The 11,202-nt window shown below is 42.0% G+C and overlaps 2 protein-coding genes across 2 annotated transcripts in view; one reads left to right on the forward strand and one right to left on the reverse strand.

Moving 5' to 3' along the window:
- AGR2 (anterior gradient 2) overlaps positions 1 to 3,055 on the forward strand; it is a 3,479-nt gene extending 424 nt beyond the window's left edge. Inside the window, exons 3-7 of the mRNA XM_010157496.1 lie at positions 59 to 133; positions 918 to 991; positions 1,324 to 1,387; positions 2,047 to 2,130; positions 2,733 to 3,055. Coding sequence (XP_010155798.1) covers positions 59 to 133; positions 918 to 991; positions 1,324 to 1,387; positions 2,047 to 2,130; positions 2,733 to 2,782 — 347 coding nt within the window. The 3' untranslated portion in view covers positions 2,783 to 3,055. The remainder of the gene's footprint in view (positions 1 to 58; positions 134 to 917; positions 992 to 1,323; positions 1,388 to 2,046; positions 2,131 to 2,732) is intronic.
- Positions 3,056 to 7,849: 4,794 nt separating this feature from the next.
- TSPAN13 (tetraspanin 13) lies at positions 7,850 to 10,952 on the reverse strand (the record flags this gene model as incomplete). Its single annotated transcript, XM_010157497.1, has 4 exons — positions 7,850 to 8,336; positions 9,499 to 9,609; positions 9,954 to 10,067; positions 10,872 to 10,952. Coding segments are annotated over 4 exons (381 nt in total), but the record flags the coding sequence as incomplete, so codon positions are not given.
- Positions 10,953 to 11,202: the final 250 nt, after the last annotated feature.

Consider the following 11,202-nt stretch of genomic DNA (forward strand, 5'->3'; position numbering starts at 1 on the left):
GGTACCGCGCCCCGCTCCGCGCCCTGCTCCGCACCCCCTGGTGCATCCCCCGGCCTCTAACCAGGAACCTTCTCTTCCAGCAACAGCCCCCTGATGATTATCCACCACTTGGACGACTGCCCGCACAGCCAAGGTAATCCTCCCGCCCCGAAAAATACAGAAATCAGCTGGGATTCAGTGTGTGGATAAGCGCTGCTTAAAAACAAAAAAAAAAAACCCCAGACAAATACCCAAAACCCCCGAAAAAAAAACCAACCGACCAACCCCCGCCCCAGCGCTGCTTGCTGAGCATGCCCTGGTGAAACGCTGCCTTGCACGAGCACGCGGGGCGTTCTCCAGGCCGTCGTCTTTCCAACGTACGGAAACGAAATGAAAACGGTAGTTCAGGATGACGGGATCCAGAATGGATATCAAAACGAGCACTGGTCAGCAGGGTTTGACCTGTGGCAAATCTGGGTTTAGCTGGCGTCACCATCAGCCAAAGACCTTTGCGTCCACCCAGTTGGAGTAACTCCAGCAGGACCTTTGTACGAGCATTAAAATCCTTTCAGACACCTCAGGCTGAAGCCCCGCACCCCCACACCACGTTGTCTCTGCCTTACAAACCTGACCCAGAGGCTGCAACAGTAGAACAGGAGGTTTGAGGTGTCAGATGCTCAAATTCAAACTTCAGCAGACAAATCTGAGAGCTGCACTCTCTGAGGGAAGGAGGGACAATTGTACCAACATAATTACTCTTCACTGCATAATATAAATGAGTTGATTGTCTTTCAGTGACAGGAACTTAAAATCTTCCCTTGCTGTAATTGTAAACCGGGAATTCTCACTGTGATTCTATCAGTTTGAATTTCTTTTTCAAGGACAATGGATTTCAGGGGCATATTTTTAACCTTCATTCCCATTTGTTTCCCCTCAAGCCCTCAAGAAGGTCTTTGCCGAACATAAAGATATACAGAAACTGGCTGAAAAATTCATTCTCCTGAACCTTGTGGTAAGTTTCCTGGTTACACTGCATTAAGTGAAAGCACGAGGGTTGCCCAGGAAATGGCCAGTGCTGAAGCATAGTAGACATAGGGATAAGCCTCTTTCATCTGTAGCTATCGTAACCTAAAAATATGAGGGAATTTCAAGTTTATTAATATGATTAACTGCTATCGATTTGCAACTCCAGCTGTTAAAAGGCTGCATCCCAGACAGTGAATTTCTTGAACCGCAATTTCTTAAGCTCCATTTCATAACACAAAGTACAAAGAAGGAAAAATACGTTTATGTAACATGCCCCCCCTGCAATCCTGACTGGGAACCTTATCTATTTTCTTTAAGTATGAAACCACAGACAAGAATCTTTCACCTGATGGCCAGTATGTCCCTCGGATTTTGTTTGTAGGTGAGTACCTCAAGCATCAAAGCTGATCTCAGTTCAAAGCCCCTGCTGCACCATGAACCTCAAATCCTCGGTCTTATTAACAGGAATTTATTCCATGAGAAACATAAAATTTCTAGCTGGTTTTGTTGGATGATTTCAGAGCTCAGTTCTTCTTTCTGTACCCCCCCTAACCTGCACAAACCCCTCCGAAGCGTGTGTTTCGGAGACTCAGGAGTGGCCATGCATGCATTCCCTCTCCCAGAGCAGATGCTGTGCCCAGGTGTCGTGAACACGTACCTTTAGGAATCTAGGTCACGTTAACAGACCAAAGCAACTGCCGTGTTAGCTCTGTCTCCATCATTTCTTCTGCAGTAACGGCTGCAGCCTGCAAGCAGCCCGGGCTGATAGCTTCAGCTCAGGTGCTGTGCAGTGCCAGAGGGTGTACGGCTGAGCAACACCGATCAGAACCAAACCCATCCCCTTCTTACTAAACCTGCGAACACAACACTTAAAACTGAGATGTAGATGACTGCGTAGAAGAACAATCTGATGGTTTTTAGATCAAGCAGAAACACTGTCTTCCAGAAACAGAGGAAGCAAGCAGAAGTGCAGAAAGTTCTACTTCCTTCTAATTGCAGGTTTATCCTGTCTTCTACAACTTCTCTCATCCTTTTTTCCAGATCCTTCCCTGACTGTGAGAGCAGATATTACTGGAAGATACTCAAACCGTCTGTACGCATACGAGCCCTCTGACATTTCACTGTGTAAGTAGTGCATTCTGAAAGCAGTCATGTTTTCCTGACAAGGAATAACGCCAGGCAGTACAGACTCTCACACCCAGTACTTGCTGAAAGACAGTTAACCAGGAATGAAATTAAACAGGATGCTAGCTTTAAACTCTGTGAGGTGAAGGGAAGGATGGCAGAGCCCTGGAGCCTTTAACATCCATCTGTGCTAACAGACAGCATACGTCAATAGGCACTTGCATAATTCAGCAGTGTTCACTGTAAGGAGCGGCGAGAGCTCGTGCACACAGGCCCAGCCAGGGCAGGCCAGGAAACCACCTGGGAGCAGGAAGGGGTTGTGTGTGCCACAGCTCCCCCCCCCGCAGCAGCACCCCAGTGCTGCACAGCTCCCGTCTCTGCCCTGCCAGCGCCTCTGCGCTTGCACGGACCAACCTATGTTCTCACCCGTCAGAAGCAGACGACCTCCACAAAATGCACGTCAGAATCCGTAGAGCAACAGGGATGTGAGCAAAGGCATTAGTAACAATGGCATTTTCTCTGTAGTATTTGTAGTTAATGGAAGAGGAAGTTGCAAAACAAACAAACAAACAGACTAACACATATGACTATTTCATTTCTAGTGTATTCAAATATGCAGAAAGCTCTGAAGCTCCTGAAGACGGAACTGTAAGGGGAAAGAAGGAAGCCCTTAAATACTATGAAGTCTCATCTTCCACCTCTTCTCCGTTCATTGCAACTGGTGAAGAGACTATTTAGAGCGATACTCCGTGATATGTAGTGCTGGTTTATACCCACAAACACTACAGTTTTACATTAGCACTTTTGTACTGGGCGGCATTTGTAAAAGCTGGAGGCTTTTAACTTAAGGCGTACAGAAGAATACCGTATGATCCAACTGTAAAAATGATTTTTAAAATAATAAATCCATTTCAAATGTTTACATATAACACCTTGTTGTGTTTCGTATTTTTTCCTTATTATCATTGCCTGTCATTAGGAAGAATAAACTCACGGTGTCATTTGAGACCACAGCTTGCAGTTTTACATCTGAGCACCGTGGAAGGAAACAGGCTGTCGAGGGTTACGGCCGGCCAGCAGCTCAGCCTCACACAGCCACTTGCTCACTCTCCCCGGCTGGGATGGGGGTGAGAGCTAGAAGGGTGAGAGTGAGAACACTCACAGGTTGAGACATAAACAGTTTAATAAGTAAAGCAAAAGCTGTGCATGCAAGCAAAGGAAAACAAGGAATTCATTTACCACTTCCCATCGGTAGGCAGGTCTTCAGCCATCCCCAGGAAAGCAGGGCTCCATCACATGTAATGGTTCCTTGGGTAGACAAACACCAGCACCCCGAAGGGCCCCCCTTTCTCCTCCTTCCTCCAGCTTTACATACTGAGCATGACGTCATATGATATGGAATATCCCTTTGGTCAGGTGGGGGCAGCTGTCTCTGCTATGTCCCCTCCCAACTCCTTGTGCAGCCCCAGCCCACTCGCTGGTGGGGAGGGGTGAGGAGCAGAAAAGGCCTTGGTTTTGGTCACAAATCCAAAGCACAGCCCCACGCAAGCTACTATGAAGAAAATTAGCTCTACCCAGCCAAACCCAGCAGAGGAGAGCAGCTTTTCTCCCCAGTTTCAGCAGGTAGCTAAGCTCCACATTGCTTAGCCTGCTTCATCTCCATTTACTTTCTTGTAGCACCAACCAATGTCGAGCTCTCATTACCCAGGCTTTGTTCAGTTAGACAGGCAGAAGCGCAAACCTCTTACAGAGGTGTACTTGCGACCAAAGGACGGGATTGTTTACATGGAGGAGTTGTTTCTTTTGTTAAACTGACTGCATTCTGTAGTTATCACCTTATCTACTTGAAGATTATTTTTTTTTAAGACAAAACCTGCTTTCCTTACAAGATTCCTGCTTATATCAGGAATCACCAAAGTCTTGAGATGATTAATGGAAGTGATATCCTATTGAGTATATGGTTGGTTTCAAGACTGTGTTACAACTTGTGATTGCTTGTGATTTACAAGCCCAAAAGGGACATGAGAAGCCAGAACTAAAAGCAACCCTGCAGCTGAACAGCATGGAAGACATTCACCTGAAGACAGACCAAAAGGAGACTTTCCAACCTCAAATATCTAAGAGCTCAGCAGCAGCACCAGTGACGAACGCTTTGCCCAGGACCACACCTCCATCACTTTCTCACCTTTGGGCGATGTCAGCCACCCTTAGCACTCCTGTTACCATTACTACCACCACCAGCCATGATGATAACCACCAGAGAGGAATACACCTCAGAAGGTAGGACAGGCAAAAGAAGCAAAGGTTTCAGCTCGAGGGAATGTCTCAGCAAAATGAGAAGCAAGGCACCTGCCAGTATGTCTTTGGCAAGCTATGTGAACCCTACCAACCAGAAAACTTGAGGTGGTACCCAGAAATGGTGCCAGACATGCAATTCAACATTCCTTCAGCAGTTAAGATGTTCCTTTCTGTTGCAGCATCCTTTAACTGTGATGGGGAAATTCTTTGCTGCAGAAAGGTCTTTCCCTTTTCCCTTCCAAGCAGAAGATGGGGCAGAGAGGGGGGAAGGATGCAGCAGGGGCAGAAATATTCTCTAGAAGCAGCTATCATCCATAAAGAGCTAAAAATGTGGTTACAGCACTGCGCAGAGGGACGATACGGAGGGAGGCTGCACCAACTGCTTATCAGAATCACCTTCATCTACTCCACCCAAAGTACATGTGCCAGAGCTGTGTATCTGACAAATAAAAGCTGCCCGTGCCATCACATGTTAAAAGTCTCATTCTGTAACTCTACTGAAGGAGCGTGATTTTCTTAAGCAGATGCACTGATGCTACGGACAGCCAGCAAATGGATAAGGCACATTCTACAAGAGTCTAGCAGTCTACGTGCTACAGATGCAAACACACAACAGAGTTCAGCCTGCACGTATCAAGAAACTATGATTTAGATTTACAGAGGCATCAAGCCAAGCTGAGGTGGCTAAAAAAAACACCTTTTTTCCATTTCTTTGGAAAACCTGGGAAATCATTCCAAAGTATATATGCTCAGTAACTTGAATGGCGTGGCCAGAACTCCACTAGCATTCAGACAATCTTTAAATTATTAGCCCTAAAAATAATAATGCAGGTTAGTAATACCAATCCACTCCTATTTCTTTATCAGCTACAGATTTTCAAGTACATTTATACAGGTATCAATTCAAGTCATGCAAACATGCTAATAGTTATTCTTGTGTGAAAGAAGGCAGATGCTGTACAGTGGTATCAGCATGTTAGTCAAGACCTGGATTCAGTTTCTTGTACAGAGGCAGAACAACTACATTTTAGTATTTCACAGCCAGTTATTTTCATGTGATAAAAACGTGCAGGTGCCTTGAAGGAAGACAGGTTTCTACATTTCCCAGAATAACAAACATTCAGAAAGCATTTCAACGTAACTAGACATGGAATGCAAGCACTAAGAATCCTCCTCCAAGGTAAACCGCATTATTTGGACACACTGCTGCTGTAAACAGCTTATGGAAAAGCTGGTTACAATTAAGTACAATTCTCAAGCAGTCAGATAAAAATTAAAATTCCTCTCTACAAACCAAAAAAAAAAAAAGCTTTATACGACCAAAACTATTTTCTCAAGAAGAAAAACAAAACAATAAACAAACTTCAAAGACAAAACCCAGCAAGAAAGAATAGGTATAAATACTTTTTTAAAATGCCCTACTTCAACAAGTCAGAAGAGTACAACATTCCTTGTACACTGACCTGTGAGTCAGACCTCTCCTGAGGGAGGCTACTCTCTTCCCCCAAAAAAACCAAAGGCAGGCTCAATGTGTTTTATTAGCCCTCCCCCTTAAGAATTAGGGTTCCGAAAGTGAATCCACATCTCTAATATACATTTCAAGGAGTGTGTTGTTTCGGGGGTTGGTTGGTTGTTTTAAATCACAGTCTTGAAGAGACAAAGTATTATTAATATGATAGAAAAACTTTAATCAAACCATACAATCCACTGATCTGTCTTTTGACTACTGAAACAAATTCATATGTTCTGAGACAATAGAGTTTCCAAAGTGGTAATATGTGCAGTATTTTCCCAGTGATGCACATTTATGCTCAGATATCACCTACCATATTTATGAGATCAGATCCACCCAAAACTAAGCACTGAAGAAATTAGGAAAAAAGTCAAAATTCAAGCAGCAATGTGGTATTATTTCAAGTTTCATACACCCTCTCCATAAGACTCCTCCTTTAATTTATTACAGTAATGTACAAAATACAGAGCCTGTCTAGACTAGGAAAATTAACTTGCTGAACACAGCCAACAAGATGATCTCTGTCCTCTCGACACATACTGAGAACAACTGGTTAGTTGCTTAAGCAGGACAACACTTGGGGATGGGGAGAAGCTGCGTACATTTACTCTATACTAAGTAATAGTCTGAAGGCTCTTAAGGTCCTTCAGTACATGAGTGGGCTCTTATGCTGAAGGTACAGGTATGTGCTTGAAACAGGCATCAATACTGCTCAACATAGCCGCAGTAATTCACAGAGCAAACACCAGGAGATGGCGCTGACGGCAGATGTTGAAGAACAAGCTACACCTGAAAAGAAGCTGTCTTTAGCGTTCCTTACATCCCTCTGCTTTCAGGTTCAACTCTTCGCGTTTAAAACCTCGAGACAATTTCTTCTTTAGGAGGACTGGGCACATGCAAGTCCGAAAGGGTTCTGATGGGCATGTATTTCAACTTCTTTCTGTCTCCTCTGCAGGAGCAAGGAGGCATCTCCCTAGCTAAAAGGAGACTGTATGAGAACCCACTTCTGTCTGCCCTCACTGTCCTCCTTTCCGCTTCACTCAGCTCCTATATTCCTTGGCAGACGGCCATAATACTCTTCCCCTTTTCTTCCTGCAGAGCCATCTTTCAGGCTATCGCAGCTGCCTACCACACCAGAAGCAGCAACCGAAAAGCTGCAGCGCAGGTCTGCAATTCAGTGTGATTAGAAACAAATGGAACATCATGCATCTCACATGTTTACATGTCTCATGTTCCAGTTGATGCACCTATTCTATTCCAGGTTGGAAAGAGGGACCATGCCTGCCTTCCGCTGAAACACTCAGAACAGTACATCACCACGTAGTAACTTATATTCTTTTTTAATAAACTACTGAAAACCACCATTTTTCTTTTCTTTCTCTTCTACACATCATTCAATCTCTCATGAAATCAAGACTGTCAGCGGGATGAGAGAGGAATACATACTGCTGAATTATTACAACTATAATTTTACACCACCTGAAAAAATAGCCGTACAACAACTTTCCAGACACGAAGTTTCTTACATAAAGATGACAGATCACTATTGATGCTGATGTGCAAATACCAAACTTCATTCACTCGTCAAAGAAAATAGTTTCAAGTTAATCAGTTGCAGATTACATTCTCCTGGTTTTCTTCATTCATTGTTTTCATAGTGAAGATATCCATTAAGAAGTAAAGAATTATTTTTATTCTCAACAAAACTCTAAAGCTACTAGACAGTCAAAACAAACAGGGAAGGAGAGGGGTGAAGACTACAGTAGTCATTAACATACATTTATGTGCACTACAGAAAATAACATCTTTAGCTTCTATTTTTACCTTAACAGGAAAGTGGGAGACCACTATTAAGACAACAGTTGACTACAGTTCATCCTAAAGCCTAATCAAATCATACAGTCCAACCACACACCACGTAATTTTATCATTTGAATGAGAAACCATGTGAATCTTTGAATAATCAATGAATACAGCAGAAAATACTTTGGGTTTTTTGGACACCAGAGAAGCCAGTAGTGCAGTAAAACTGACTGTATAGAGTTCACCACATCAATTACCAAAGTCTTAACAGCGTTACTTAACCATCTCAGAGCAGCAGTTTGACTCTGCCCAGCTACTAAATGCACCAGTCTACTTCAAGATACAGTCTTAAAGATAAATACTGGGAAATTAATATGAAAACTGCCAATTTCTTATGGAAATAAAGTTTTATTTTGGGTACACATAGAACCCCTACAATGGAGAAATACCAAACTATGGAGAATCAGTATTTTGAAGTAGAGGGTGCAGAGAGAAGATTCAGTCCTTAATAAACTTATCAAAGAAATGCACTAGGATTTGCACGGGGATCCTTTTGGTTCCTGTATCTGTACGTCAGCCAGACTCCCAGAATCTGAAAACAAAACCAAAGATATTATTGAACAGAAGGTCTCCACCCCATCTTCCGTAAGTTTTACAAAGTTTGTTTCAAGTGTAAAATCCTGACAATGAACTTCCAGTACACATTTAGGATATTTTACTACTGCTAAAATTGCACAACACCACACCAGCTCTTCTTAATTAGGAAAAACACTGCACCTTCTCAGAAAGAATTCATACCTAGCAAGAGAGAGAACACCACCACAAAAAAGGCAAAACTGTCCACAATGCAAAATATTTCCCATAGGCATGTCTAGCATTAAATTATTCTTCCTCCTCCCCAAATGATAAATATTCATAAAGCCAGTTTTTGTGCAACGATAAATTTTCAGAATTGTTTCATTTTAAAGTTACCACTTAACTCTAAGGCTATTTTTCTATTACATTTTCAAATCTTGTCATTTTCCCCAACCATCTTCCCCCCCCGCAGCACCTTCATGTTTTTGGCAGGGAAGTTGAGGGCAGATGTCAGAGTGGTTCTGTTTTAAGTTGCTGTATCTCTCTGTTGCTGCAGTCTCTACAGATCCTTCTGAAAACTGCACTAAGCAGCAGGAAGAGTATTTTCGCATGGCCTACCGTGGTGTTATGGAAGACCTGCTCTGAGGATTTTTATTGAGGATCAATAAAGCAAGTAGGTGTATCATCTAGATGCTGAAGCAGAGAGTCAAAGACCTCTTTACCCTAATGTTTAAAACAGAGTTTCATGATGAGCGAACTGTATGTTTGCACTACAGGAGGCACAAAAAACCCCTGTGTGTGCATGGGCAGGGACAAGTAGGAAGAAGAGGGGAACAAGGTAAAAGCATCAGCGCTCTTTTTCTTGCTTTTGGAGAATGGTAAACCTGAAACCCAACTTTCTGCAACACTTTACAGCACCACATTTTAATGTGGGATCTAGTTGCGCTTTGTAGACTAAATAACGTTGCAATAACTCCCAGTGCTGAATTAAGACAAGCCCTCCTTTTAGCAGACTTGAATAGGCTGATAGCCTAGAAAAATTTGACCTAATTAATTATTTGGCTCCCGCAATAGTACTTAGAGTTCCTGCAATAAGCCCCATAAAATTAATTGTTTCACAAAAAAAGCCTTAAAAGTAGGGGAAAGCCGTGCAATTTTCTAACCTCCTACTCCCTTACCTCTGTGAAACTGAAGAAGAGTCCTATGCCTCCAACAAATCTCAGCACCATTCCAGAATATTCTTCCAGTATAGGTGCACATGGCTGACACTGGTGATGTCTAAAACAATCCTGCAGCAGATACAAACATAGAATTGCACTCCATTTTCTGATGAATTCACTTCATTGACCGAAAGCATCTAGTTAGCACTATAAAAGACTGCCAGCCATGGACAAAACTTCAGCAGTTTTAAAGACTCCAAATAAACAAGTACATAAATGACAATGGAGTACCACTTGTGCAGGGTGCTGTGTGATTATGTTTCCAATAAGTTAACTAAAGAGCTCAGTATCATCGTAACAACTACCTTACACCTTTCTTAAAAAAACTCTGCTTTCTGCAGCTATGAAAACAGCTGTACATCTTTGAACAAACACAATGAAGTTTTAAGTTTTTTCATGCCTGAAGAACTTACAGAGAAGCAGACTTCATTTGGATCAAAAACTCTGAATCCACAACAATTCAGATTTCTCTCAATATCTGTTCTTGCGCTGTTAGTGTTATTCCATCCCACCTCAAGAAGTTGACTCTAGAAGGCATAAGCAAATAAATACCATATTAATTGAACTGTTTTGCATTTAATTGCAAAGCAATATACTAGGTCAAGTTGATAAGTCCCTAACTAAAACCCTCAAGTCCTGAAGTCGAGGATAATATATTAGTTCAAATATGAAATAGCAGCACCTAGCAGCAGCACATTCATAGTTATAATTAATTTCCTTCCTTTCTTTTTCCTAAACCCAACAGGAGCACTAGAACATCTAACCGGGACTGCTCAGACTTCAAACAAAAAGTGTGCTTACATGTAAAAAGATGATTATTTAGTCCCTGTGTACCCTTGGCCTGCTTCTAATGCAGTAAGAATTAGTCACTATACCCCAAGGAACCTGGTTTTACTTTCACACTTCAGGGTCACCTCTGTTCCTAATGTAGTTACAATCTTTCCAGTTACATGACAACAATTCAGTGGCTTTATCATCTTTACATTATGATTATTGTAGATTTCACCAGCTTATCTGGAATTGCTGAACACATGATCTAGTCAAGATATCATGCTGCTACATTTGTGACCATACTAGAAGCCTAAAACTAAAACAATTTGGAAAAAACCAAGACAGCTGGAAGTCATTTCAGGACCCAGATGTATTTCTTTCTAGCTACCAGAGCCAAGCACTGCCTAAGGTCTAGACCTTATTTAAAAGGCTAATGCTGATTTTCTTAAAATACGCTCTCCCCATTTTGTCTGAGACTATACATAAATATATGTGTCTATGTACATCTATATTTATAGTATTACGCTATAGATTACATGAGAATCAGAAACTTTTCTTACCTGCTGTTCCTTGTTTAGTGCCAAACAGGCACAGGAGACAGAAAACTGGAAAATAAAGACTAGCAAAAGAATAATCATGTACTGGAAACAGTAGTTAAGGATATACTCTCACATTAATTTTGCTTTTATAATACATATGCCTAATGGGTATTCCTTATTTCATTGGATAACAATAGGTGCTTTAAAAGAACTATAGAAGTAAATTCTGAATGGATGTGGAAAAGATGACCCACATCATGTTCCCAGAACTCAATGACCATGTGATATCTCTTTTGGTCTACTACCGTATAAAGCTGGTATTTCTGGGTGTGCTGGTTTCAGTCAGGAAAGA

This window comes from Eurypyga helias, unplaced genomic scaffold (assembly GCF_000690775.1).
Source record: "Eurypyga helias isolate BGI_N326 unplaced genomic scaffold, ASM69077v1 scaffold14078, whole genome shotgun sequence".
Classification (NCBI taxonomy): Eukaryota; Metazoa; Chordata; class Aves; order Eurypygiformes; family Eurypygidae; genus Eurypyga; species Eurypyga helias.